The 26,344-nt window shown below is 42.7% G+C and overlaps 2 protein-coding genes across 2 annotated transcripts in view; one reads left to right on the top strand and one right to left on the bottom strand.

Annotated features, from left to right (window-relative positions):
* LOC128715994 (protein tiptop) overlaps window positions 1-26,344 on the bottom strand; it is a 130,062-nt gene that overhangs the window by 49,120 nt on the left and 54,598 nt on the right. The window contains exon 2 of the mRNA XM_053810915.1: window positions 9,290-9,358. Within this exon, the coding sequence (XP_053666890.1) occupies window positions 9,290-9,358 (69 nt within the window). The remainder of the gene's footprint in view (window positions 1-9,289; window positions 9,359-26,344) is intronic.
* Window positions 15,644-17,431, top strand: LOC128715995 (protein Cep78 homolog). The gene is made up of 5 exons (XM_053810916.1): window positions 15,644-15,929; window positions 16,005-16,195; window positions 16,264-16,841; window positions 16,907-17,059; window positions 17,137-17,431. The coding sequence occupies exons 1-5, from the start codon at window positions 15,644-15,646 to the stop codon at window positions 17,429-17,431; spliced, it is 1,503 nt and encodes a 500-aa protein (XP_053666891.1).

Genomic DNA, 26,344 nt, shown 5'->3' on the forward strand with positions numbered 1-26,344 from the left:
AGGAAGACACATAAATATTATTCCACGTTCAGTATGATCCATCGCTGTTGGAAGCCTTTACGAGTTTGATGGGGAAACGTTGCAAGAATTCGGTGCGAGAAAGACGGTTCGGTAGGAAGGAATATTATGCGACTGCCGTAGCGGGCAGGATATGATCAACTATTGTGTGGTGTTTGATGTTTTTATATTTATGATGTAATTACAATTCTATAGTGTTTAATCAAATTAGCCTCGAATTTTCCAAACTATATTTCTGTAACGAATGATTATTTCAATGCTTATTTGAAACATTCCATTAGTTTTGTCGTAAAACGGAGAAAGAGTGCAATGATTGTTGTGCGAAAAGCAATATCTTGTCAGTAGTTTAACCACTTCCATTGTATATTTTACACATTTCACTTCTTAATTTAGCACATTCTAGTTTTCTGTCCGACCGTAGCTGGCCTACCCAAAGGCTAAAAGTTGTCCTGGCCTGATGCGGGGCTGCACATGTGTTGAATGGGTTTAAAGCGGTTGTCATGTCCTTTCTGCTACTCGTGCCTACAAAGACGTGCTGTTGCTACTGCTGCTGCTGGTTCGCAACAGTGCATACACAACAAGGTTTTTGATGAGTTGTACCACAGCAGAGCACTGTTAGTGTACTGTTGTGCAGTTACGCTTATATATGTGTGTATGTGTGTATATTGTGTAGAATGATAAAAACCTATTCCTTAGCGTGCTGCTCAAACGGTGCAAAAACTCGTAAAAAGCTTGCATATGTCAGTGAAGTCAGTTGATTCAGAGAATGGTTTGAAATGAAAACATTTCTGGAGTGACTGGATGTGCTTGTGTCGCTTTCGTATCTCAAAAAATCTAGTGTAAGGGATGGGCGAGCGATGAAACGGTACAGGATACACACCAAGCCGGCGGAGGACCATCGCGGGGGAATCATTGCTTCCAGTGCTGTCAGAGACTGAGATCGCCGTTGTCCTGTTTTCTGCATAATAGATTCTCATCTCAACTGCGGCACAACTAACAAACACTGACAAGACAGCTTGACGCTCGAAGGAATTTCGTCCGGAGTGCGGGTCGTAGTCTTCGCCGGGTCATTGCTGGCCTGCACAGGATTTTGAAGCGGGTGGCTACCCCCAATGTACCGTGTCGGGTTTCGTTCGCCACGGTTTCACTCCGAATGAAGTCCCTACCGGATCGGACATGTGGGCTAGCGCAGTGTGACAAATATAAACACTGTTGTATCATTAAGATTTATTTTAAATATTGCCCGCAAGAACTCGGCAGCCCCGGTAGCCCCGGGAGAGCAAAACCTCAAACGAGGAAAGCTGCAGTCATGCACACGAACCAGGCAGAGAATTGTTTTGATCGCGAATGGGGCCGGTGGTGGTGAGTTCGTCGAATGAGAAAGGAGCAAAGAAAAAAAAAAGGCTAGGAAACAAACCGAACCGGGAGTATGTTGACGATAACGACGTACCGGACGACAGTAACGGCTGCTAAACAGGAACATAACAAAAACATTACAGTTGTACTTATTTTATTTTATTTCCTTTATTTATGTTATTTACCACACAAACACATCAGGCACATGACCGAGCAAAATGGAATTGGACAGAACAGATAGTGGGGCTAAGACGGGACAGCATCATCCTTGACTGAAACGCTGTCCATATGAATTTAACATTCTTTTATGGACGCACAGAGAGGACGACTGCGCTTCTGCTAGATCCAGTGAATGAATGGGTCGTGTGGAAGGAAATTTATGCGGCAGGCATTAGACGGGCCGTGGATGCCGAATGCGGCAATCTTCGTTGTTGTACACGTACGTGTGAAGTAATCAAAACAATAAACCCCAAATACACGAGTAGACGTCACTCCATACAAATATAGCGCCATGTGTGTTATACCCACATTGATTAGAAGACAATTTTGATTGATGAAGTTACATTTGTTGAATATGCGTGTAGGAGATAATAAGACTTTGAATTATCAGTTGATGAAAAGCTCTTTGTGGAAAATTTAATATTAAGTTTGGAGATAATTTTTCAAATCTATTGATCTAATTCAAATCAGAAGAAATTTTAAGATATAAATGGAAAATTAGAATATAGATTGGAAGAAATTGAAACGATACATAAATAGAATGCGATTTTTTATTGATGTGTGTACTTTTTACGATCTAATTAAGGCCAAATATTGTTATCGTATGGTCAGATAATTATTGCTCGTGCAAGGTTTATACGTAATAGCATATGCACGCTTGTAAATGCCAATCGCTGACATATAAAACACCACCAGTACGATCTAATGATGGTAAAAGAAGTAAGAATTTAATTCTTTCATGATCGATAGGGAGTAAACTGGCCGCTATTTAGAAGTGGTGAAAAGCGGACAAACCGATCGTATAAAATTTCGAATGATCGGTAGCTTCCGATAAGCTAATGAGTTTGAGGATGGAATCATGTCTTTATCGCACCGGTTTATCGAGCATACGGAATCAAAGATTAAGGGCAGCAGATAGCAAACGCCGCGTAACTGTATTCAGCAACGTCCGAAAGTGTCGTTGAGTAGAAGTGCTGGTAGTGTTTTTTGTCGCTAGTGCACGTGAAAGTGATATGATTTGATCTTGATTGGTAAGGTTGGGCTGATCGGATAACCATCACGGTTAAGGTGTAATTGAATCAATTCATGAAAGGTATGTTAACGGAGGAAGCACGTTTGCTGATAAATTAAAACTTTATTGCAATCAATGTAAATGAAAAAAAGGTATGATAAAACATTGCTTATCTTCTTCTTATTTGCATATTGCTGTTAAAAGGAGATAGTTTTGATTATTTTAATCTATGATTTAACCCTGATTTAAGGCGTTTTGCAGCAGTTATAGCAGGCATGATCTTTTAGGTCGTACACAACAAAATTGATTAAACATACTTAGAAATCCCATCCTGTGACGTTGATACATCTATAATTTATAGCATACACCAGAAACTTAACACACCGGAATTGCCCCTTCTTTAAAAATTACGCCCCTTTTATTAAGCATTAGATTAACAGTTAATGTGAAACCCCTTGTCATCAACTCGGCGCATTACAAGATGTTAACTCCACCGGCAGGCATTTAATCATCTGTCAACAGGAACAACGAAACATGAAAGGTGCAAAGTCGCATCAACGTTGATGTGCATCATAATACGTCAGAAATTAGCATTACCCGGACCTATTGTGGTGCTGCTAAGCGAAGCCGTTCAAAAAATGGCACCAGATTGTCAACCGGACCGGTGACTAGACGGCGTCAATTTGCTCACCGTGAGTGAGAGACAATTTATGCACAAAGCACCGAGATCTCGGGCCGGCTCTACGTACCCGTTGTGATAGATGTGTTGATTTGGAACAATGTTTTGCATTCCCGACATTACCATTACCTTACACGGGAGATGTCGGTTCTATACGGTTTTGCACAACATCTCTTGTCGGTAAATTGTACCAGCCCTTGTTAGTGTTTCTGCAGAACGCGTTGTTCACGCCGGGTAAAGGGTGGAAAAAAGAGTATTCTAAGCCTGTCAGCCAGGTTGAAAGAAACAAAACCGTGCCCCACGGAATGGTCTGGCAGGCATTGTCATTCGTAGGGTTAGTCTTCGAAGTGCTCTTGATATTTGCTTCAGAAAGTGTGAGGCGAGTAAAGTGACACGGCGAGCGAGAGCGAGAGACACAGTCGCTACCTTTGACATGCTAAACAAATTACATTAGAGCACCGGGAAGTTGGAGTACGGCAGAAACAAAACACTGCACCATTGGCGCTGTGTGTTTGCGATCGCCGGAGAAAATTGGTCGTCCACGAATACTGGTTTACACGAGCCACAGAAAAGTTAAGACAGGCCGAGAGCAACTCTATAAAAGCGTCATCATCAAGGGTTGTGAGCGACGTAAGGTTCCGCTCGGTGATAGGGACGATGGATGGCCTTAGAAAGGCCACGGTACACGGATTTCTCGTACGAGACTCAACGGTAGCGACATCGACGACATTGACAACGACGAGCCCAAGTGCCGTCCCGTGCACTGCTCCAGAGACCCCGGTTCCCTCCGAACACTTGCACTTGGTCGGTGTATGCGAATGAAAAGAGGAAATTTACATTTTGACAAATGACAAGCAAGATGCAAATCCTAATGATACAGTTAGCCCTTGACAATCTGTCAATTAATCGTCCTCAATTTACTCTACTGCTTGAAGACAACAACAGTACAAGCCAGTCAACCGGACTGCACATAGGTAATACGGGGAACTGTTCTTCCTAGGCGAGGCATTTTTCGTACGACTGAGGTTTTAGTGTTGAAGAGTGATTGCTGCTGACGGTGACCTTGTACTAATTGTATTTAATGCGCGTGGCAGTAAAGTATAACGGCATCTTGTACCGAAATAGGAACTTATGTATGTTTTATTTGTTTTGTAAGAGTTCCCAGATAAACTCTTTGTATTCAAAGGTCTAAAATGGTAAAATGTATGATCAACTTGAAGATACTGGATATGAAATGAAATATGTTAAAAAAGAGCGTAGAGATCTGAACACAAAAATGCAAAAGTCAGATAGGATTTGAACAAAGTCCATAAATCACGATTTTTTGTTTCCTTATTGTCGTCACAACGACGAAACTGAAGTGTTCGTTCGTGAATATATCAAGACCAAAATTAATTTCTGTCCCGCTTTCCTCGGTACGAATTAAGCGGCTGGTGGCGCTTCTTTCATCACGGCCCAGACGAAAAGGCAATTATGGTTCGAGTGGAGAACAGACGAATTCTGTGGGAAATTGATCTGGCAACCGACCGATGAATGAATGCTTTCTATTAAGTCAACCTCCATTCGGAAGATAATCGAAACAGACCACAGCGAACGATACACGGGTGCGCCGCTGTATGACAAGAGGTCCCGAGCCCAGTGAAAGAAGCACGCATACACACACTCATGGCAGTCACACAGGGAACTCTAGAAAACCAAATGACAAAATAAAGACGACGTCGCCTTTTCGCTGGCGTCACTGGCCGACAACCAGTGCCACCTTAATTAAATATTAACGGGTCAGGCTTAATCAAAAATCCATCTCCACTCCACTAAATCCTGATACGACGATCTCCACGGAGATCCTGGGCAGAATGAAAATCAAAGATGAGGCCAAACACTTTTAAAAATTATCGCATATGTCTGCTTATATCGGTGTGCCCGGGCACACATCATCAAATCTTGCACGAGTGGAACTGAAATGAGCAACGATACGGCTCGACGCTGGGTCGACAGTTTGTTGTGGACGGCATGTTTTTCGAGGGTAGAAACACGGCGACGAGAGAGAGGAAGCGAGTGGTCGAGTGGTTTACCGGTGACAAACCTTCAACCCGTCCATAAATCACGGGATATTATTTCCTGTTCGAAATTGATAAACCACTCGCTGCGAAGTGGTGGACAATTTTTTGGTTAGGCCCATCCAACTTCTGGTCCCGGAGTCGCTAGCGTGACGAACGTGGACGTAGAAGAAAGAGCAAGATTACTGCTCTGAATTTCATAAACCTTACACCGAGGTCTCCTCTGTCTTCGTTTCAACTTCTACTCAAGTTATGGAGGTTCGTGAATGTATCGTCAGCATGCAGACCGTCCCGGGGCACAATATATCGAGCGCCACGTTTATCATTCATTAAATTGTGATCAGACCTATCCGGGTGTGGATCGATCCTCGACGCGATTGATGTGGTGGTTAGCTCGTTTTTTGTGTGTTTTGTTTAAGGGAAGAGCTATGAATATGGTTGGCGTTTGTAATCAGAATGCCTCCAGTTCAAGATACAACGTAACAGTAAAAAGGTTGAAAATAAATCTGTGAAAAGACAAGAATTTGGCTTCATCAAGCGAATGCGAGTTAGCATAATCGGGATTCAGGGTTGAAAAAAGAAAATAAAACACCACAAAGAGCATTGCCGCGCTGCCATATCATAAAAGAGATAGATTTGTCCTGCTGCGTTGAGGAATTATGCTCTCAAACACTGAAGTGGCTCATTAATATCTTATTTGCATACACATTCTGGTACGATCTCGTGCATATATATCATTTGTGCTTCCTGAATCTTCCAAGAATCTTGTTTAAAGCTGAGAAAAGATTCTATCCATATACGTGGTTGGAACTAGTTTATTTGTGCGGATAGTTTATCATGGCATGTTGTGCACGATCTGGAATGGGAAAGGATAAGAATCTTCCTTCGCAATTATTTATGTGAGGTTACTTATACTTTTATATGCATTATTAATGCATTAATACTAAGCCACATTTGATGTGTGGCTTTCTAATTTTATATAAAAATTGATTGATGAAACATATCTCGTTCTTTTAACAGATTGTTCTTTTTAGATTGTCAAATCTTCAATCAATATACTATTTTACTCAATTGCACACGTACGGTCATAAATTTTGCGTTTTACAATAGCAGAGGAACGGATTTTTCACCGAAAAAAATGAATGAATAAACACTCAAAAGATGACGATTTTCATTATTATAATCAGCTAGGTAAACGTGTATTGGAACATTCAGTGCAAAGGAGGAGAATGTATTCTCGCTTCAAATTCAACCCATTTCCATTCACCATCAACACCTTTTCCCATCCCATTCGCAAAGTTTGCCCATTTGCCTCAAGGGAAGCAGAAATACTTTGGGACCGGAGTGTTTTTGCTTTGATCAAAACCAGTCGAATTGTTTTTAGTTATTCACTTTTCATTAACTCGTTGCCTTTTAACTCTAGTGCTCGTGATTCTGCTAAAAGATGGGCCAAAGAGGGACAAACGCAAAGGGCGTGTGTGGGTGCGTCGTGTGACGGACCGAATGGTACTCATAAATATATACAAACACTGTGCGGCGTTTGGCACGTGAAGGAAAGCGGGATGCTCAGGACTGTTTGAAACTGTTTGGAACCGACACCTGCCACGAAGCATGTACACAGTCGTTTGGCGTACATGTTCGTTTGTTTTTGTCTACGCTATTGAATTTTTTCGATACATTTTTGGGGGAGGAACATAACAACGCACGTACCGTTTACAGGCGTTGGCCATTCATTCAGCAACGTGCGCTTTCATTATCGTTGGTATACCGTAGAACGCTGAGGTTCGTCCTCTTCTTTCCTTTTCGATTAAATTAATTTAGAGTATAAATGAATCCAACGTAAACCGCAGAACAACTTCCGTATAAGAGCAGATCACGATGGCAACAGTAATGGCACAGAACGGCAATGGGTGTGGGAGCAGATTACACTCGTTAGAAGCATATATTAGGCATAAAATATCCACGAGAGTGGATACCTTCATACCTTGTTGGGATTTCCGAAGAAAAGTCTCATGGCGGTGTCCTCCGATAAACAAAACGTTGTTTGCCTCCAACCAACCCTTTGGGCTTTCGCTTTGGAACGCGTCTCCCTGGTGTAACATTGGGAAATGGTTGAATGTATTATTAGAAGTTGCTTCTATCTTCAATGTACTTAAGAATTGATCCAAGCAATTAATTTGTTTTAATAAAAATAACTTCATTCCACCTACGAGATAATTGGAACTTCAAAAGTCTTAAGTTCTCAATGTTCAAGGTATCAGAGATTTCAATTTCATCGCCCTTAAGCATTGATTTACCAGTAAAATGTTTAAAAATCGAAATAACTTCATTCCACCAACGTGACTTCTGAAGACTCATTTAGAAAAGACTAATTGAGTCAGAAATGCTTAAAATATTTTTGAAAAATCATATATTTATACATAAGGTGCCAGCATTTTCATACCTAATTTATATATCTCTTCAATTTTTCTACTCTTGAAATCTTCTCTCGAAAACTGGAGTAATTTGAATATGTCATTGGATATCAAATAGATCCATCCACAACGCTGCTTCGAAATTCGATTACGCCCTAGTGCCACCGCGATTGCTCTAGTGTATCATAATTACGCCTAGGCTCTGCCAAACCGCACATGTTTAACAAAGGACACCCCGACAGCCGGATCGGATGTGGAGACGACGAGCAAAACGGTGCAAAATCGGATTGACGGATGCTATCTGACAGTGACATGTTTATTCTCCTCCAGACGAAAGGACTTGTGTGTGTGTTTTTTTTTTCTTCTCCCTCGTTTGTACGCAAGGGTGACGGCATTAGCTGCCGGCCGTGTCGGCGTGTAGGTTCACTAATAGCCATCAATCGGTTTCCGGTTGGTCTTGACTTCCAGCATCACAACCAAAAAGCATCACTCAGAGAGTCCCGGTTCCTAACACCGGGTACGGACAGCGTGTGGAAGATAAAGATGATGCGTTCGACGAAGAGTGTATTGCAGTGTAAGGAGAAATTAGGACTTTATGCGTATGCGTGCGTTGGCGGGAGTGGGCGCCTAAGCGCCTAAGGCTTATGTCATCGACAATAAGTTCCCCTAGCCTATGTTTGCCAGCTACAATTATCGGAGTTGTCCGACGCGGGTTGGGAATACATGATGGAAGATTTTCCTATGGAAGCCGTATCAAAAGATGAAGCAAGTGTCACGCAAACAAGCTCGTTAGATATGCACAGTGGTTGATAAAAGGACGAAGTGGTAGAATTAATCAAGGTCACTTGTAAAATTACCAATACCAATTTTTTCATTTTATGGCAATGCGTTTGTACATGTTTCAATAAATTTAACATTGCTGATTACATTTCGTAATCCTCGTTAGTACAATCGAATAATTATCTAACTGCAGATCCATTACCAACATATTTTAGATTAGATTTGATTTTGAAGCGATTTTGTGCACAACTGTAGAACCTTGGAGAACCGAAGCACCCATGCACACTAACACACATTCAGTCACTGGATATAATGGTGTAGATTAACCGAGATCCATTGATGCCGCAACTGTCCCCGGTACGTTATCCCCCGTTACCCTGATAGGAAAGATGTCCTTGCTGTCAGCGTCACTAACAGCGATACTGTCTGCTACCTTCGCACAACTACATCCCACACGAGCCAGACAACGGGCACAAGTCACAGCGGTGCCGTCCCAACAGGACGAAAACCGCGCACCAGTCAAATCATCAAACGAATGAAGTCTCGCAACGATAATGGCAAGCCCTTCTGGCGGTGCCGACTGTCCATCGGGAGAGAATGAATTTGATGTTGATATAAATTAAATAGGGTTGAAGAGAAGCAGTTCCTTTCCTGTGCGTGACATCTGAATCACATTTCAATCAATGTGGCGACGGTTGAAGCATTCGATGTCGTTACGAAAACCCATACACGGGAAACTGATAGATGGTTGTACCTTGGTGGAAATCATCTGTGACAAGATTTTCTGCTTGAAGAATGTTGATGTCTGAGGGTTTCGATGCGTCTGAAACGAGCAAGAGAGAGAGAAAGAGTCAGATTAAATAGTACAGATTAATGTGAATGTGAATACTTGATGTTGAAGTCATTAGCCTCTTGTTGGGAATGATTTTGATCAAAGTTTATATCGCAATTAGGTAAAATAGTGTTTGAACTAATGGAATATGAGGAGAATAATTTTGATATAAAGTTTAAAATTAAACTGTAAAATGTTATGGCATATTAGAGATAAATTCATATTGCTCATATCGGATAAAAAATGTTGCAAAAGTTATATAATAAGAAAAAATATTTTAACGATCACCTTTAACGCTACGTTCGCTAATTTTGCTTCAAAGTTTGGTATTTTACACAAAAAAGACTGTTAGAAGCATATTTGTTCTAATGTCATCCACAGTATCACGAACTAGAATCCTTTTCGCTTCTACCAAAAGAACTCATTGCTCGCATTGACGTCCCACTGTAACGTGCAGGGATATTCTTTTGTAATTTCGTGTTGTTGTTTATGGTGCATCATAAATTAACTCACTGATGTTGGCGGTAACAAACACATCTGGGCCCCCGGGGCGGTATAATGTCTTCCAACGGCATTCAAACGACAATCCAAAAAGCGCAATTTTGCCGCATTCGTACACGGGCTAGTTATTTGCTCATTTGGATTTTTGTACAGGTGTGACACGAGTGCAGTTTACCCGCACGGTGGTGACAATCCGTTACGTACCGGCGCACATGTCGATTGGAGTGTTTTCGTACGGTGGGAAAGGACGTGCTTTGTGCGTTGCTTCAGTATCAATCGTTCGAGAACCCTTCAAAACTCAACTGGCCAGTTGCCAGCAGCGTGTGACAAGACATGTGCTGGTTAATTATCATAAAAACACATGAAAACGACACTTCATTCCATCTCGTTAATTATCAGAAGTCTCGTTTTCGATGACAAATTGTGATAACGCGGCCGTTTCGTGACACGACTGGATCAGGTCGCCGAACAGCTGCAGGGTAGGGTGGGTGTGTAGTCCGGTGCGGTGTGGCGGTGGCTCATTTACCGAGCTGCCACAACATAAACCGGACAGCGCGTTTCATATCAAAGTGCATAAATAAAATGAGAAAAATGGAAAACCATGTTCGATCGGAAAACAATTGGAAAAATAATAAAAATGCATCGGTCGTAAAGATTCGGGGCGGCCGGTGCCAGCAATGGATGGCATGCGATGGTGGTACGAAACACTTGGTGGTAGCAGCAGTGAATGCATACACATGTTCCAGTGCGCGAAAAAAAAAACGCACACATACACTGATATACACAAACAAAAAACAAAGTGCAATGCATGAAATTGGCATACCATGGTTACCATGCACCAGGATATCAACCTGATTCCGCGAAACACATGGCTTCTCGTCGGGTACGGCTCATTAAAGTCGCCAAATCAATTAGATAAATAATCTACATATCATTAATTAAATTTCATGCCGTCTGAATCGGATTCCTACGAGTGTAATTGAAACATCAATTTAACGTGTATAATTTATAGCACTTTGATATGCTGGTGGCAATCAAAACATGATATTGTGCCTCGAGGAAGCTGCAACCACTGCAAACCGGTGCGGAAGCCGGTGCATTGTAATGAAGCTTTCAGCTCAATTCTGCATAATGAGAAACATGTACGAATGCGCGTTTTTTATTTTTACTTCTGTTTTAATTTGACCTCATTTTAATTTGATTTATTTTGATCAACTTCATAGAAGAAGCGGATAAAAATGATTAAATTATAAGTCAACATCGATGAAGTTTTAAACTTTACTTCCCGTGTGCGTTCTCGAAGAATTGGAAGAAAATGAGTTGATGGAAATCGATCAAAGCAACCCACCTTCTTAACAAAGGAAGCAACTTTTCTAGGAAGATATAAAATATACTGACACGTGGAATTGAGGCACCCTTAACTGATCAGAATGAGCAAAATAACGGAGGATGTGTCCCTGAAGGATGGGTTTTTCGATGATGAAGAATTCGAGGTTATTTTTGGTTTCGATGACCAAGAAGCATGGAATCGGCTTCATTCTTTTCAGAATACAACGCAGGTGTTTCTTAGGTACGTAGAATGAGTAAACTCGAAGATCTTTCGACGTTGGATTGATCAACTTCTTTTGCTTCTGTAGTGTGCAGTCACAGGAGAATCTTGGAATTGTGCTAGGAAAAAATATCACCGAGGAGCATCCATGGAAGGAAATGAAGAAGGAAACATTTGAAAAATACCTGAACGCTAATTTGCAAACAGAACCCAAACTTCAAGATTTGCTAAAACTTCTTGAGCCAGGATCATCTTTACTGATTGAATATTTACCCGAACAGTCAGAACAGGATGATGCGTTTTTGGTTTACTTGGATGTGGTAGAAATTAACGAAGCGAGTGATATTATCCGCAAGCTGGAACTTTTGGAACGTTTAAAACAAAAATTACTCACCGAAAAGCGACCTCGCCAGAAATGGAGTACCGGAGGCGCTGGGCTGGAGATAGCGAAGTTGCAAAGAGTACCATGCGAACCAAATGTAGACACGGAAGCGCAGAGTGTCTTGCCGATACAGAGACTCGACCGAACAGTGTCCGTCAGAAGTGTGTCGGATGCACGCGATGGATATGTGGAGCTGTTGCCTTTCAAGTGGAGTTCGATAAATTTTCCGAGGAGAATATCCGATCGTGGCATCCAAGTACGACCTTCAGCCCGCAGTCGTTTTCAACAAACAGAACCAGCGTTTCCATCACATGCAGCAACACAGTATCTGCTCGATGTTGCTGATAGTAAGATTGATCCATCGTTGATTTCGTCGACATGGTTGCTAAATGCTGGGACATCCCTGTCTCAGGAAGCGCAGTTTAACTTGATTGAGTTGTACCAAAACGAGTACGATTGCATTTCACAAAAGCTTGTACCGGCTTACCGAACTCCGCAAATCGACGAGGTGCTATCGTTTATGAACCGCTCGCTGTGTGTCGGCCGAAGCGTTCGCTCGATGGATTGGCATCCGGAGCTGTCGGGTATCTTTGTAGCATCGTATACCTTTGAGACGTTGTCAAAACACGCTAACAAGCAGCACAATCAATCAGACCAGCCCTTCGGAGACGCCCTCAATCGGATGACGTTTGAAAAATGTTCTGTACTGCTGTGGAGCTTTGAAGATAGCTTGGAACCATTGCTAGAGCTTAAGACAATTCGTGAAGTGACGGCTGTCTCGTTCTGTCCGTACGATGGTGAGCTACTAGTTGGGGGACTTTCGAACGGACAGATTGTTCTGTGGGACTTGAAAGGTGAATTAGAGCGGGTGGAACGTGCGAAAAAGGCTGCTCTTGGATCGAGCGAATATCGTAAACAAATTCGCGAGCTAATGGAGTATTCCACTGTGGAGTGTTTTGATCGTGAGGTAAATTCGGCCGCAGTGAGTTCTCTAGAGCATTCGTCGCGAGGTGCAATTACCGGTGTGAAATGGTTGCCTCGTAATTATTTCTGCACATCTACCGGTCATCTGAAGCCTCATGCAGAAAAGCTTCACCGCTTTATGGTGACCACTTCGCTCGATGGTAGCGTTTGCTTTTGGGATCTTGAGTTTACGATGCCGGCACTGCAGAAAATGATAGCTACGTCTAAAGCTGCACAGGTTGCTGATAAAACAGTGTATCAGCGTGTAAACAACCTTTTCTTTCCAACGTTTAAGCTGCTGAGCGAGATACCCATTACAGCCACAGTCATCGATGAAGCAATCTATCTTTCCATGCCTCAGGAGAGTGTAAGGGAACTCACAATGTGTGTAAAACATCAGCAAGAGCCAGTTCCAACGAATTGCAAAATGCTTATCAAACTGGGATCGTTTACGGGCCAGCTGATAGAAGTCTCTTGGGAAGGATATGACTTCGAGCAAGGAGCGTTGGTGAACGATGAGCAGGTGAAGGTGTTGCGCGTCTTCAGTCCTATTCACGATGGTCCAATATTGGCACTGGAACGCAATCATATTTGTCGTAGCGTATTCCTGTCGATCGGTGGAAATGTGCTAGCGATTTGGAGCGAGGACGAAAAAAGTTCACCCATATTTTGGCGAAAGAAAAACGTGGAGGTAACTGCGTGCCGTTGGAGCCTTGATCGCGTGTCCGTCTTCTTCATAGGGTTAAGCAATGGAGACTTTGAAATATGGGATATGAGTTGTAAGTATATTGAAATTTTCTTGAGGTTGTATAGCAGATATGTGTGAGTTGTTTTTACATTTCAGTAAAAACGTTCCGTGCAACATTGTGCATGAATTTGGGGTCGGAAGCATTGACAACCATCTCGTTGCACCGGTTGGCAAGTGCTCGAAACTGTTTAGCCGTTGCTGATGATAATGCAAATATCCGAATCTTTAAAATCGCTGCAGTATTTGTGAAACCATTGCCGGATGAGGAAAAAACATTTTGCAGTATGATACAACATGAGTTGGTCAGGAAAGCTAAACAAACCAGTTGGGTGAAGGGTTATTGCAAAAGAAATGTAACCATTATTCAAGTTCAAATACAAGCTGAAATCGATGCGAAAATAAAAAACAGACAGGAAGCGGAACATGTGCTATCGAACATACCGAACACGACCGATGCAGACAAGTCTAAGAAAACACAAGAGATTGATAAACGCATGCCTTTGAGTGAACGTCTAGAACAAAAGTATCAGGCTAAGCACTTCCAAACACTGTTGCGAAAGCTAATGGCGAGACGAAACGTTAGTCCGGAGCGAATGGCGCGGCAAATGCGTCCGGAAGTGGAGCGTCGGAAGTACAATGCCGAAAAGCGGGAAGCAATCGCAACGAACATTTCGCTGGCAAAGAGTGACTTTACAAGTGTGCACAAATTGTTACGTCCCGCGGAGAAACCGATTCCCATCGGAGATGAAACAGATCGGGAGGAGAAAATCTGCAAGTACCGAACCAATATCGCCGACTATCAGCGAATAGAATCGGAAGCGCAAGAAGTGTTACGTGCGCACTATCTGCCCGAGATGGACAGCTTTGTGGAGGTGTTGATGAAAAGCAAGGAACGTCGTGACAAGGTGTGCATCAATGTGGGTACGAACATGCAACATTTGGTGAGCTATGAAAACAAACGCAGTCTACGTCGGTTGGGAGCTGCTCCTAGGACGTTGTTGGAAGATTTGAAACCAATTACAGAAGAGGGCCAAGATGTCGAGATGCTGAAAGCTGAAGTAAATGAAGAACAGGTGTAAAATCAGAATGCAAAATAACTGGAATATAATAAATGTAATATATCTGTAATAGTTTGATGAACTTTCAGATAATCGACTTGAATGGTATCCGAATTCCATTATGAAAGAATACACTTGGTGCATTCAATAATCTCGCAGAATAAATCCGTGATTTTGTTTTTGAATACAAAAAATGTTGTTATCCATGTAATGTTAATGGATATGCATATATTTGAAATGTTTTAAACTAAATGTAAAATACAGAGAATAATATATTTATTTACGATTTCCTTTACATAACGATTTTGTTGTTTGATTTGTAATAATTTCGAAACTCCACAGCATCGAGCGAAATGTCTACACTTCACCGAGAATATAAATGTAAATAATTTTTGATGAATGATGCTCAGTTGCATACCGACACGGTCACATCAAATTAAGAGTGAAAAAAATGCACGAGAATATAATGATTTGTGGGATTTTGTAGCAATGTTTTCGGCTATGGCTCGGCTTGGAGTAAAACTTGGGCCCCATCAGAAGGGGAGGTGAAATAATACATGTTTGACATGCATTTTTGTCACTGTTTTGGGCAGTGAAAGATTCGAAGCGTTTAAACTGTGACAGATTTGTGGAGAAGCGGCATACAAAAAGAAGAAGACAGTAAGTTCCTAGTGGTGAGTAGTAGGTCGATATTTTTGGTGGTCTGTTTTGTTCGTATGCTGTTCCTCGACGGATTGTTTGGGTGTTTCTTCTAAATGTATCACAAATGGGTGTCATTCATCCGAAGGGATGGTTCTTGTACGAGAACGATAGTTTAAATCAAATATGTTTTTGGTCTTTTCTTAGCTAAATATTTAGTCTGATGTAACGGCCAGAAGGTCATGTTTGACGGGTAAAAATAGTTTTTAATCATTTGTTCAAGAATATAGATCTCGTGACACCCCACTTGGATTCTATATGATCACAGTAGTCCTAGCGATTTGATTTCTCATTTCGTTTCAGTTTGAAGTATACTCCAGAGCAGCTAGTGTTACTTAGAAAATAACGTAAAAGAAACGGGAGCTCGTTTAGCATAATGTCGAGCGACACAAACAGTTTGGGAACTAAAACGGCCATCCGAAGCGTACGTCACAATAAGCAGCGCAACAAGAACTTTCATCACCGCTACTTGGCGCTTTGTCGGTCGAAAAATTTCCAACCCTTGCCGGTGATTGTAAAACCGAAGCAGAAGGATCAGGTTTTTCTTGACGTGTACGGTGATCGCTTGAAGTGTTACGATTGGCGGCTGATCGCGGATGCTTTACGGGAGGATAATTCCATAAATCATCTGGCGTTACGATTGCGCAAGACATACACGGAAGGTATGAGCCGGTTAGGTGGTGTTGTTAGAGTTTCAATTTATATCCGATGCTCGTACTTTCCTTTCCGACGCCTAGGTACTGATGGGTTAATACCGCAGAACGTGATGGAAGGACATGGAGCGGAGAAAAGTGTTTTTATGGACAAACGTTTGTTCAAGCAGCTCGTGGACACGCTGGCAATCTTTCTCCGCACTAACAAAGTAGTGGAGTATTTCGCAATCGAAGGTTTCCCGATGGCAGGTGTTCGTTTATGTACGCTCATAACGGTAAGCATAATGGGACATCAGAGCACATTTGGAAAATATAAATCGCGATTAACCTTCTCCCCCGGAAGGGTCTGGTGGACAACACTTCGCTGACCGAGTTAAACCTGGCCCGCTGTTCCATCGGCGATGAAGGATGTAAAGCGCTGTGCGCGGAGATAAAGTTTGCTCCAAACTTGCTGGTGCTGAACCTGACCGCGTGCCAGTTGACGGTGAAGGGCTGTCAGGCGCTTGCGGAGCTGATCAAGTTTCAGAAAATGCAACGTTATGCTGCGAGCTGGGAGCAATCGTTGCGTTACGGTGACATTAAGGAGGATAAGCTAATGGGCTTGCGATACCTGTACCTGAGCCATAACCCGGCGATCGGTGACTATGGGTTGCTCGAGCTAACGGATGTCTTAAAGGACGACGCCTGGATACGGCAGATACACGTGTGCAACTGTGGGTTGACCGATGCCGGGGCACAGTTTCTGATCGAATGCTTGCATATGAACAGCGCAATTGAAAAATTTGACATTCGGGAGAACAAAAACATTTCGAACGAGGCCTGCCATGAGATTCTCGTGAAGCTTGGCGTAAAGTTTGAGGAAGATGGGTCTGATTCATCGTCGACAACCAAGAAGAGTCCGAAGACTTTGGCTGGCTTTAGGTGAGTTATGTTTGTCATGATTTGAAGATCAAGTAGCAAATAATATACTTCACTACATTTTTTAGGGAGCATTGCGAATACTTAGAAATGCAACTAAACACGGAACGCAACCGGAACAACCAGTTGGAGTCAAAATTGGAGCAAATGCACCTACAAAATGGAGATTATGCAGCAACCATAAAGGAACTACAACATGAAATGAGTGACCTGACCAAATCGTATGTGTATAATTTATTTATTGTTACTATTCCTATTGCTATCAATACTATTATTATCAAATCATTGTTATTTTCAGGCGCATTGGATTAATTGAAAAATTGAGAAAAGCTGAAAATAAATCATCGAAGCAAAAGAAGGCAGCCGGCACTCCTTTGCGTAAGTCACAAAGTGACGCATTTGCCACAGTTTTCCAAGGACCGACAACAAGCGAGACGGCCATGGCATCAAAGTCGGAAACAGTTGTAAATGTAGAAAATGAACCGCGACATTCTTCCGTTGCATCCACTAATCGGGTTGTTGAACGTTATATTGGTGATTGTGGTGGTGATGGAGTAGAGAAAACAGTGGATTCCTTTCCGGAGAAGTTTTAAGATTTATCCTTGGGATTGCAAAAAAGTTGTCCAAATTGTAATTCATGTCAGATTGTTTTAGAAAAATATATTTATAACCTGAATGTATCTGAAATATCCTTTTTTGATAAGATACCACCGTTAATTGCTTCTTCCTGGGCCTCCCTCATAATGACCTTCAAACAGACATCCAAAAAGTGAGCATCCATTTCAGTTCTTTCCGTGTGCTTGCAAAACGATCAGCAAAAGGCATGAGTGCTGTTGATATTTATCCTAATCGCTTTAACGTTTGTTTGTTGCTAGCAAAAGCAGAAGCAACAGGAGCTCTACTCACGCTTTCATTGTACACCGATGACTTGAACGCAGATTGTAGTGAGTAACTTGCATACACAAACAGATTGACGATGATACATGATGCGTCGTGCGTGCACCACCAGCAACGCGTACTTGCTTTGCTCGCAGTCACAGTCGTCTGTTGGAGTTTGCCTCTTTATCGTTGAGCTGATTCATCCATTTAGTTTTTTGCGTGTGTGCAGTTTCCAATAGAAGTCCATACCCACCTCGGAAATCTCCACTATCATACTGTCAGTCACTCGTGTCTATGGTGTGGTGGATTTTTTACCTATCTGGGCCTCACTCTTCAGCTTTTACGGCGTTGGTTTTTTTTTTCGTTTGCTTCGCAGGTACGTGCAGCAGATCGTTTCGGAGGCTGGTTAGGTGGGCCTGAGTAGCTTTATGCTGTGCATCATCCACTCACTGTGTTATGCAAACGCAGAACCTTGCAACACGTCGCTAATTTTTCGTTGTGCTAGTGCTGCCCAGCACCGTGTTGGCGGATCGTATGCCCAGTCCGGTATGGCTGCATGCATAGTTGCATGCGATGAGCCAAACCAACCGAACGACCACAAGCATTCGTTACGGCGCATTGCGCCTCCTCTTGTCGACGCGTTTCGTCGAAATCTGGGCCTGGGTTGCATCGTTCGTCAGGGCGCTATTTATGACGAAAACCGGATAGGGTGTGAAATGTGTGCGAAAACGGGCCGAAGCGTTTAACGGCGAAAGGATGCGTTTTGTGAGGAACCGGGTCCAGCGTCAGGATGTCTGTTTGTTTTTCCGCGTCAACATGACACCTGAGTGTTGGTTTTCGAGCACGTTCAGATTGTTTCGTGTGGGGGCAGAGCGTACGGAAGCGCTTTGGCCCGAGCTGAAGGGGTTACGTTTGTCTTTTGGGTGGTCTGCACACGATGTGGTTCGATTCGTCAAGCTGCAGCGGTAACTGCAAGGTGCACTACGGGCACTACGCTACTAGCGCACCACGGTGACATGGCTTACGCAAACATTGGTGCTAACCTGGGAGATGATTCTGCCTAGCCTATCAAATGACCACATGACGCTGTTGCATGCAGTTCGGCATGGATGGGTAGCGACTGTTTGGTGACGTGGTAAGCATAGTAAGATAATCGTTCGCCATAAAGCGCAAAAGTAATACAAGTTCTGACCTTCGCAAGGAAATGCGAAAATAATGAACCGGGCTGCAAAACAGTGATGAACGAATTAAAGATACACTGGGACATACGCGAGCACGAACACGTTTTGATTGCAATTGATCATGGGATCGTATCTTTGAGGACTCGAATGTGTCTTTATTCTGCATATTTTATATAACAAAGCATCAGTAGGGAGCTTATGTTTTTAATTTAAAATTATTTCAAATACGACTTTCATTAATATTTGTGAGAAATAATCAACAATAATACCACCCCAACAAGGCGCACTTCTTTAAACTACTTTTAATCTCCGAAGCACTGTTAAATATTCTCCCGGTTCTGTTTTGTGGTTAAACCAACCTCCCCGTACAATGTCTGTGGTCATTTGTGCTGACAGGATATAAAGCACAAGAGGGTTTGTACCTCATGTAGGTAAAATAACTGCCTAAACCTAAACCTGGCATCAGCGATGGCATGTCTGCGTTGGTCACCAGGGTTGTGTAAAAATCAACAAATCATTTTGAGTTATGCCACGCTTGATATGGTTCCAGGCTCCCGGTACGCACGCAAGTGGTGGAGAGCAGAAATCAGGGGAAAGTGAACTCCGGACCAGACCTGACACAACGCCGGCAGAAGCGCACTAGTGCGATTCCGCAAGGATGTGCCTGGAAGGGGAAGAAACACGCCACGCGCACGGCACGGTAAATTCTAGCGTGCAATTGAAGGATTGAGTGACTTAACCGCAGACAGTGCGATAGATTTGTGTCGTTCGTTGGGCCCCTTTTTGCGGAGTTGGAAGAGTAGCCGAGAGGGAAAGAGAAATGGTGGCAGCATCCATCATTCGCGACAATGCATGCATCCATCAGAACACCGATGGTCACTTCATTGTGCGATTTGAGGGTTTTTTGGAGGAACACCATTTACAGAACCACGGATGTGAGAGGACATCTGACGGTACCGTGCATTGTGTGTCCAATGGGGAGGACATGAAAATATCAAACAAATGAATGATGGATTATTCATTACATGCCATGAATATGTGGTTCCACTCTTCTCGGCAGCATATGGTGATAAAGCGTTCGGATGTAACACGAAGGTGATGTCGTTTTGGGGTTTTTGGGAAATGATGCAACGTTTAGCCATTGTTTTCTGCGTGAATGGATGCGAAACATGAGAACATGCATGTTTTTGGGATGCATTTTTCTCATATTTTAGTACCATTTTGTGAAGTCTTATTCAAGCGAACTTTAGGAGTTTTATATTACCTGTTACATTATTTTAATGAACAATTTATCGTAATAAGGCAATTGTGTGATTCGATCCGAATGTATCTGTGCTTTGTTATTATTTTTCAATAATTATTAAAACACAAAAACGAAAAAAAATCAACTACCAATCACAATTACACCAATTTTGGTTTCACTCGCCTATCGAATGTTCCATTTAAATCAATTTGCTACAAACAACACCCACCACCAACATTGGCCACCTGTTTTACAAGGTACGGCTCGCAAACATGATCGAGAATCCAATTTATTTTGATCTCGTCAATTTTCATTGCTCGTTAAACTGATTCATGTTGTCTCTAAAAAATAAAACAAAAGCGAAAAAAGAACAAACTAGGCTTGATATCCGAGTCCAAACTGAGCACATATTTTGATTATGGTTTTTTTCATGGTTCTCGTTTTGGTGTTCATTTTCATTCCAGCGTTTTTCACTTTTTTGCCCGCTTACACTACCACGGTTCTCCCATTCGTTCGGTAGTTTATTCATTTAAAACAACGTAACCGTGAACCGAACGCATCAGGTGCATAGGTTAATTGAGTCTATCACATTCCATCAATAACGGCAAACAAAGCGTGGCTGTACCCACCGTTTCCTGCGCAGTCTGGTTGGAAAAACGAGACTTCGTCAACGTGTACCGATTGCTTTAGTTTAAACATCCCTTACGTTGGGTAGCTTTTTGTCACCGGTCGGTGGAAAAGTTCAGTGCTTTTCCTGCTTTTCACTCGAAAAGGAAAAAAAAAACCCACTGAAAATTTGTCGAAATTTTGTCAAAACGAAGAAACCCTGAAGGTTCATAATTCCCGACACCAGCGAATGCACTAGTGTGTAGGCAGTGGCGGCAGCTGAGAAAAGTAGCACAATTTCATGATGGCCATCAATGTCGATGTTGTCAACGTTGCTCACTATTAAGCCACCGTCCCCGGTGTGTGTTCCGAGTGGGTTTGTTGTGGGGTTCTGGTAAAGTTACGAAAGAGAAGAAGCCGTACTGAAAATCATAAACGAGTAAACGATTGGTAACGTGACACCGATCAGTTGTAGTATGATTTGCAAGGTGTCATCGTTCAGTGCTACTGAGTGAAAGGTGTTGGTAGTTGGACTTGTACAGGTGATTGGTTGTTGTTAGATGACATTGGGAATATTGAGGCAGGCACGCTGGGAACGTCGCATCAATCCACCAAAAAGGCACAAAAATGAAAAAAGAAAATCAATAATGACAGCAGTATAACAATAGTGTTTCAGGTATTTTTAAAAAGTATTCATACCTAATGCGAGAATCTGCATTACAAATCGGGTGCTTAACACAAGAACTATTCAGAATACATGTGCAAGATATTAAAAATATTGTTATAAAGAATCTCCATTAAGCAATAGATGACTCAACCTTTACAATAATGCATCTATTAATGCATTATTAATGATGTCCTTCAACAATAGTTTACTTTTTTAATATGAGAGTTGAAAGTTTCAATTTAAACTATACTATAATAATTCTTAAATTCATTCAAGGCTTTAGGTAAGCCTGTCCCAATTCTTGAAAAGTTTTGGCTACAGTTAGATGGTCTTAGATGACTTTATTGTTATCGGTTTGATTTCCTACAGGTTTAGAAAGATAAAGTGAAATTTAAGGAGCTCCTAATTACCATGCTCGAAAGTTGTAATTTTTAATTGTAAATCATAACATAAAAAAGTTTGAATACAGTAGAAATTAAAAAAAAAAGCAAACAGCTTTAATTTTCAAAAAGTACTCATTAAGTAAAAAGTTACAGGTAAACAGATTCTTAGCAACAGTTTGGTACAGTAAATTAATCTCCAGCCAGGAGAGTTGCAAACATTGCGCAAAACATGTGTTAATTTGAATATTTTTGATTTCAAGATTAATTTGATTTATGTGTTATTTTTATCTGGCGCATTAAAATGGTATTGATTAAATGTCCGCGTTGAAATTTTCGGTGAATCCGTAATTGCTGCTGTCACACACTGTTGTATTCGCTGTATGTACGGTAACCCGGTACGCCCGCGATCCGTAAGCGGGTACGTGTGGCTTCCCGGACTTTTCCCCGCCCAAAAAACATTGCCCCTTTCTTCCCCCCTCTCACTCTGCCCCTAGAATCCAGCTTTGTTCGATGATGGCAGTATTTGGCTGTCACGGTTGTCCCTCCCGGCGGGCCTTTCGTTGCACACACTTCGGAACGCGAACACCGTGCGGCTTCAACGTGTCGCGGGTGTATGCAATTTCAAACGACAGGTGTACCCAACAATCATGGGTGCCATTTGGCCTCCGGTAACAAACCGGGAACGGGCTGTGCAGGAGAGCATTGGGGCGGGACCCGATAGAATCGTGAGAGCTGTGATTGAATGTGTACATTAAAAATTTTAATTCATTGTCCTGTGTGATCCCTGCTTCAGTCGTCCGTGGGGGTGCCCAAATTGGTAGGAACGATCACGACCGGAGAGCGGTTGGGCGCGCGCCTGGGCTATAATTTAAAATGGTAGCTTATCAGCTTTTATGCAATTCATACAACGACCGGTGCGCGGTGGTTGCGCGTTTCGATCGATTTCGGGGTGGCTTTTTTGACAATATATTTTACGCTCCGATGCATACTGATCGGTGAGCGTACAGATTCATTATAAAGTTGAAATGCATGTACGTTTTTCCCGTTCATGTACACACACACACACGGAGCTGTTGCGAACCGGGCAGTACCGGGGTGTCGGGGTAAGTGCATCAGTAACGGTGGAAGATTACGCTGGTACACACGTATAGTGAAGCGTATTTCGCCGGAAGCCTTGTCCGAAACTGATGGCCCAATGAACTGTCGATCGCTATTTGATACGTTGAATTATGGGCGGTTGGATGCGTAAAATCATTCCCCAACGAATCATTAATTGTGATACAGATTCTGTTTCGTTCGCATTATGTGTGACTACCGTAGGACGTGGAACTTTGCCCAGGTCAAAATGTCACGTTTTAATGTGCGATAATTTATTTGCCGGCTGCAGCTAGACAATCGATTAGGAAGTGTTAATGCAGTACGGTGTACAACTTGTCGGCATGCAATTTTTAATGGTTTTTTGCTGGGATATTCTATGAAACTTCTTTCATTCTTTGTTTTTCTTACTGCACCATTTATAATAAGATTCTACATTGGGTTTAATTAAAATTGTGAATGCCTTAAAATAAGTAACAAGTGTCTTAAAAAGCATTTGCAAAAAAAAGAACAAGTAAAGGAAAATAAATCCGTAGGTTTAGGGACACGCTCGTACACCATTAATCTTGTCCAAGAAAGCGTGAAGTCATCAACGTAGTGAGAAAGTAAACCTACCCTACCGAGTCCACATTACCCGACCGTGGTTCAGACGTGGTAAGGTATGCGGCGGGTTGATGGTGGTACGAAGAGCCAAGATATATTGGTACATGGTTAGCAATATTGAAGAGACCGGGACCTCGGTGACGATGCTGTCACTGCTGCTGAGATGCATTCCAGGATTGACAAATTGTGATTTACACCGTTGATCCCGAGGCCGCGTCATGCTCGGAAATATGGGGACAGTCACCCACACCTACATCCCTGGATGTACTTGTACGGCGTGTGTGTCTGTTAGTGGTGGGTAAGGCAAACCTATCACCCCGTCCCAGCCAGATACTCTTTAACCGAGTGCGAGCGGTGATAAATACGCCATCGCACTATACTTTTATTCATCGTCATATATTTTATTATTTATACACAGCACTTCAGCATTCTTTCATCTGACAAATTGATGGTCAAGCGTCGCGAATGATGGATGATGGACATTGCCGCTAGTGGTTGACACTTTTCACACGGACGAATTATGGATCCCCGTTTGGCTGATTGGCGACGATAGTGTGCGTATTGCGTCAATGGGTAAATTTAATTTAAAAAGAACTGCGCGTAACGATGGTTTATCTGCTTTCCAACGAACCACCATCATTTATGTTCTTTGGAGGGTTTTGAACGTTTTTAATAAGGGAATATGATTACCACGCGGGAAATGCAATCCAGGGGTTTGAGTCGTAAATATATGATATCTTTCTGAGTAACTCTTTAAAGGACAAAATCGCAAACACTTCTCGCAACAACAAACATTTTGTTAGACAGCATACAAATGTATGATGTTTGCGAAATGCAGAAAGCAATAGAGAATGCTGTAAAACTCCCTGTCTGTCATATGATATTCGATAGTATCCCCATTGCATCATCACGAACCGCTTGGTCCATAAAATACATCTCCGGCCTGGACGCACGAAAGCTGCGGATGAGGTAAATATGATGGACAGGACAATGACCAAAACTGCATCGGAGATCCCCTTCACTTAATCTTGATAAGCGAACGAAGAACGAACGAGTCCTCCATTAATCGCATCGCGGAAATCGATTGCCATCTATCTGGCACCCGGGGAACAACACGGGCTGAATGGCGAGGTCCAGTGTTGTCACAAGAATCTCCAAATCGTCAATCACTCCAGTTGCGCTTATGATCACAGTTTTATCATCTCCGGCTCGTCTCTTCTTTTGTTGGAGAAATTTTTCCAAAGACTCATCGGTTGAAGGAACTGAAGTTTTTTTTACCCCGGCATGTGATGTGTCCATGTACCGCACCGGGCCGCACCCAATATAGAGAGTCGATTCGATTATAAGCGAACGCTTGAAAGTGTTTGCTCATCCGTTCTGCATCGAATCCGGGCTCCCGGTGCGGGCGGTGTCTGGTTGAGAGACTCACATCTTTATCAGCCTTATGACATCCCACACCCCCAGGAAGAACGAGATGATCCATCGATCTCGCATCGCACGGAGGTGACCCTTTGCCGTGTGTTGCTGTCGCAGATGATGATGCCTGGTGATGGCAACAAGTACGACGGCAGCGGTGATTGTTGTCAATCGTCTTTTCGTCATTTTTATGCTCCATTCCGCATGTTCTTCACGTCCACAAGGGGCTGTCCAAGGAGTCGGTGTGAGAAGGAATACAAGCAAAAAATGAGACGCGATGGCTTCAGGATATAAATACGTATGTTCCTCCAGTGACTGATGAATGTTTCGTTTCTAGACAAATTTGATTTATTGCTCGCCTTAGGGCAACGGTATTGGTTTGGGTAGGTTTTGCAGTATATTGCGGATATATCGTCAGCATCTGCAGTACGAAAGAAAGAAAGACGCCAAAACTATCGACCTAATTGAGCACAATTAATCACTGGTTAGCCAATACACAGCAGGGACATGGGGGGGGAAGTGCACGCAGTGTGAAAATGTCGTTTCGGAACTTTCGGAACTAATCAACGCTGGCTGGAACGGGTGAAGCGAAGATTTTTCACGTTCCGCCCTGTATGATGTCAACGTCATTGACGTTTGCGGTCGTACGAATGTGGCTAATTGGCTTTCGATGGAACGATGCAAAGCAGGTTTTCTAAAGGCAGGGACAAATATTCGATCGTTGGTATCGTCGGCAGTGAGCTAGGGGGAGAATAATCCTAAAATAAATATTTCCTCTGTTTTTACAAACCATTTCATGGTAGGGAGAAACAACAGAAAGAAATAAAACAGGAATTAATTGTACCGGTATTTTGATTCGCCATGTACGTTGGGGACCAATCGCACATCTGGTTTAGTAAAGGAGTTGCACTTTCAAAGCCATCATCACAAGAGCCTTATTATGCGCTAACACAATCACCAAAGATGGCACTCCGTAAACATATTTATTACAAGGCGCGAATCACACGAAAGCTCATAACACCGTCGAGCGTCCGTCATTGTCATTCACGCTCTGCCAGTCCAAGGTGATAGATGACCCAGTCAACAGGGCGAAGCATCATCGAGCCCCCATGAAGCCTCAAGTACCAAACTGTCAGGCTGAACGTTTCTCTATTATAGGCGTCTATCATGCCCAAATCTGAAAGCTTTCACTGCGTCGAGCGAAAGTGTAAAGCTGGATCGCCGGACCGTATGATTCCAGGCCGGCAGCATATGAAGCACCACTGGCACTGCCAACGTGCGGTCCGTGCAGGATGGTTCGTAGCGGTCCATAACATTGATTGATACTAATACGACTGAGAGTTATCTTGTCAATTATTCACAGCCGGACAATATTTCACCTCCGTGCGTGTTCTCTGCGCGCCAGAGCAGTGGGTTTTTAATTGAGACGAGCG

Source organism: Anopheles marshallii, chromosome 3, assembly GCF_943734725.1.
Source record: "Anopheles marshallii chromosome 3, idAnoMarsDA_429_01, whole genome shotgun sequence".
NCBI classification, from domain to species: Eukaryota; Metazoa; Arthropoda; class Insecta; order Diptera; family Culicidae; genus Anopheles; species Anopheles marshallii.